The sequence below is a fragment of the Fulmarus glacialis genome, unplaced genomic scaffold, assembly GCF_000690835.1.
Source record: "Fulmarus glacialis isolate BGI_N327 unplaced genomic scaffold, ASM69083v1 scaffold47698, whole genome shotgun sequence".
Taxonomy (NCBI): Eukaryota; Metazoa; Chordata; class Aves; order Procellariiformes; family Procellariidae; genus Fulmarus; species Fulmarus glacialis.
The window spans coordinates 3,947-6,901 of record NW_009229826.1 but is presented as its reverse complement, the minus strand read 5'-3'; the positions used below and the strand labels follow the sequence as shown (position 1 = coordinate 6,901).

At 35.8% G+C, this 2,955-nt stretch overlaps 1 protein-coding gene across 1 annotated transcript in view; it reads right to left on the bottom strand.

The window, feature by feature from the left end:
* Nucleotides 1–320: 320 nt before the first annotated feature.
* The window catches only part of LOC104081292 (echinoderm microtubule-associated protein-like 5), a gene marked incomplete at its 5' end in the record, with an annotated part of 6,304 nt that continues 3,669 nt past the window's right edge, over nucleotides 321–2,955 (bottom strand). Inside the window, 3 exons of the mRNA XM_009583977.1 lie at nucleotides 321–530; nucleotides 1,439–1,615; nucleotides 2,420–2,508. Of these exons, the coding sequence (XP_009582272.1) occupies nucleotides 321–530; nucleotides 1,439–1,615; nucleotides 2,420–2,508 (476 nt within the window). The remainder of the gene's footprint in view (nucleotides 531–1,438; nucleotides 1,616–2,419; nucleotides 2,509–2,955) is intronic.

The window sequence follows — 2,955 nt, the reverse complement described above, 5'->3', positions numbered from 1 at the left end:
TATATATATACAAAATATATATACTTTTTTTTTCTATATAGATTAAGTGCCTATAATTGGCACTTAGTATTTTTTCATTTAAAAGATGTCAAGAGTCTTTTTAAACACTCTGACTCAAAGCAGGAAGTCAAACACTTCATTATCATTTTCTTCACAACAGGTTATCAGTCCTTTCTCCAAAAATAAATTTTACTTAAGGTTTTTGAAGGATCTTCACCGTTTAAGATTAAAGCAATCATATATAAAAGTTGTTTATTTCTAATGTTTTCCATTAATAAAGTCTTCTTGAGATAGCATAATCCAGCTAGTTTTATAAATTATTACTGACCTCCATCTTCTTCAGAATCTAGATCAGACTCTTCACTATCACACTGCCTGCTATCCCGATGTCCTTCCATCTCGTATGTCCACAGCATTAAAGAGGTGTCTGCTCCTCCAACAGTGACCAACAAACTGTCGTCATAGGTCCAACGGACATTTGTTACATGGGTACTGTGAGCAACATACCTCTTAAATTTTCCAAACTTTCCCTAAGAAGGGAGAAGAAAAGGCACAGATCGAATTTAACCAGTCTGCTAGATAAAACTGAAATGAGTTGCCAGTGCACAACAACATGTTCTTAACTTCTTTATGGTTTATGCTTCAGCTGTTTTGCATTTTGTATGTATCACATGATTTCCCAAGTTCCGCTCCTATAGCAGCTTCATGAAATGTTAACCATATTTCCACACCAAGCATGCAAGAATTTGTTTATAAACAGATTCCAGCAATAAACACTGGATCATTTTTCCTAGGAGAGAAAAGCATCTAACAGATTAAGAATAAAATGCACATAGAATATTTTGTGGATTGTTACCATCCCTAGCATGGCAAAATATTCAAAATTGAAGACGTATTTACTGACAAACATACAGGAAAATTAGAAAGGTTCTAGAAGAGCAGTAAAAACATAATGTGCTTCTGGAATAGCTTTTCTATGATGCATGATTAAATAATATTAAAGCTCTTCATCTTACACAGAAATGACTGAGGTTGCACAGAATGAAGGTCCATAAAATGAGTGAAATGAAGGTGAGGAAGAAATGTTCATTGTCTTCCAAAACAAGAGCTTAAGGGGCTAAAAACGACAATGAGGATATTAATGCCCAAGACATTATTAGACAGTGCCTGTCCCATTCCCATTCTTACAGTTTTTCCTATCCATTTGCCATTGTCAGTGATAGGACACTACAAGAGATGGCTCTTTAGTCTGATCTGGTCATTCTTACTAACTGAAAGTTTAATGCATTGCAAATTGCAGTGTAATATTGAATGCTTTCTTTGATCATAAGGACAAAAGTATAAAAGCACTATTTTGTTCTGAGTGATGAATTTTTACAGTTTTGAAAAGTCAGTTTTATTAATCAATCTTCTCCATGAACAGCTGAAAATTACTTACTTTAGCAGGGTATCGAAACAGTTTCACAAATCCAAAATCATCTCCTGTGGCTAATACTTTACTATCACTAGTGAGGCATGAAGCAGTTACATCTGTGACTTCACCAATTATTGGCCAGATTCCTTCACAGCAAGAGCCCAAAACACTTGTCCATGATGCCCAGCCAATCTTTTCTACCTACAAAAACAACCTGTTTGAGACAGAGCATGCTTCTTCCCAGGCAGTTTTCTTCCATATCTGATTTCAAGAGAAAGTCCTTGCACTGAAAGATATGTTACATCTAAAAGATAACATTTTAACATACTAACTACGTACTTTCTGACTATTCAAGATTTCATTTGAGACCCTTAATTTTACGTCTATTAACTTCCAGTTGCAAAACCTGTATGAGTATTTAAAAAATTTTGATCTTACCTGCCCTTCCAGGCTAGAGAAAACAAGTTACATTTTTCAACACTGCCTTTCAATCTCGTAGAAAATATTATTTGAAAATTATCCATTTTCACTCTCTGCCCTATGACAATGCTCTATGTCTGAGAAAACAAATCAGTATTATAGCTACAATACACTACACGTGCCTATGTATATTATGTATACTATATTGCATCGTTATGTAAAGATAGACGTGAGGTCTTCCACAGCAAGGTTAGGGCTAAGTAATCTGCTATAGGTTTTCAAAGGTGTTTAGGTACCAAAAGAGGCATACAGAAGTCCAGTGAGATTTTCATGAGTGCGTAAGTCAGCCAAATGTCCATTTCTTAACAGAAGAGACAAATGTGATATCCCCTATATATTTTATCATTCTGATTACATTATCTAATTGAACAGGCTGCAAAAAAGGTTGAAGAAGCCTAAACAGAAGCTTTTTCAACAGACCAGTTAAAATTATAGTTTTATACATCATTTCCTTTTATGTGGCATAGACGGTTGTATAATAACTTTAATTTGCAAACAAGTTAAGAAGGCAGTCTATTTCCTCACCTCCAAACTAGGAATTGTCTGTTTTTTTCCACGAGGAGCTTCAAAAAACAACTGCTCTTTAGCACCAGTGTTGACTTGCAAGAGCTTCCCTATAAAACACATTACATATTGTATATTAAGGTTATTTTGAAATTTTTGTTGCTAACAGCATTACACAAATTGTTTCCATTGGAAAAAGTTGCATACATAAACAGTGGATCTGGAAGTATGGGCTTCTGAAGATCTGAGTCCTTTGACCCCTTAAATTCACAGTCCTTCCTCCTCTCTTTGAAAACTGTAATAATGCATCACCTTACTCTCCGGTTTATGGGTGTCCCATCAGATGGTAGACAAAACGTACTGGGTCTAATTCAGAGCTTGTTTGTGACAACTGGCTGACCAGTACGCTTGTGCTCTTGGGATTGAGAAGCACATATGCTGCCGGGCCAACGGCTGCTTCTAAGCAGCTGACTTCTGCTCGCCTTTATACTACTACTTTTCTGAGGGGAATTCTCATTGATGTCTCTGTCCTCTTCCTGTTTTCAAAATTCTCAGAG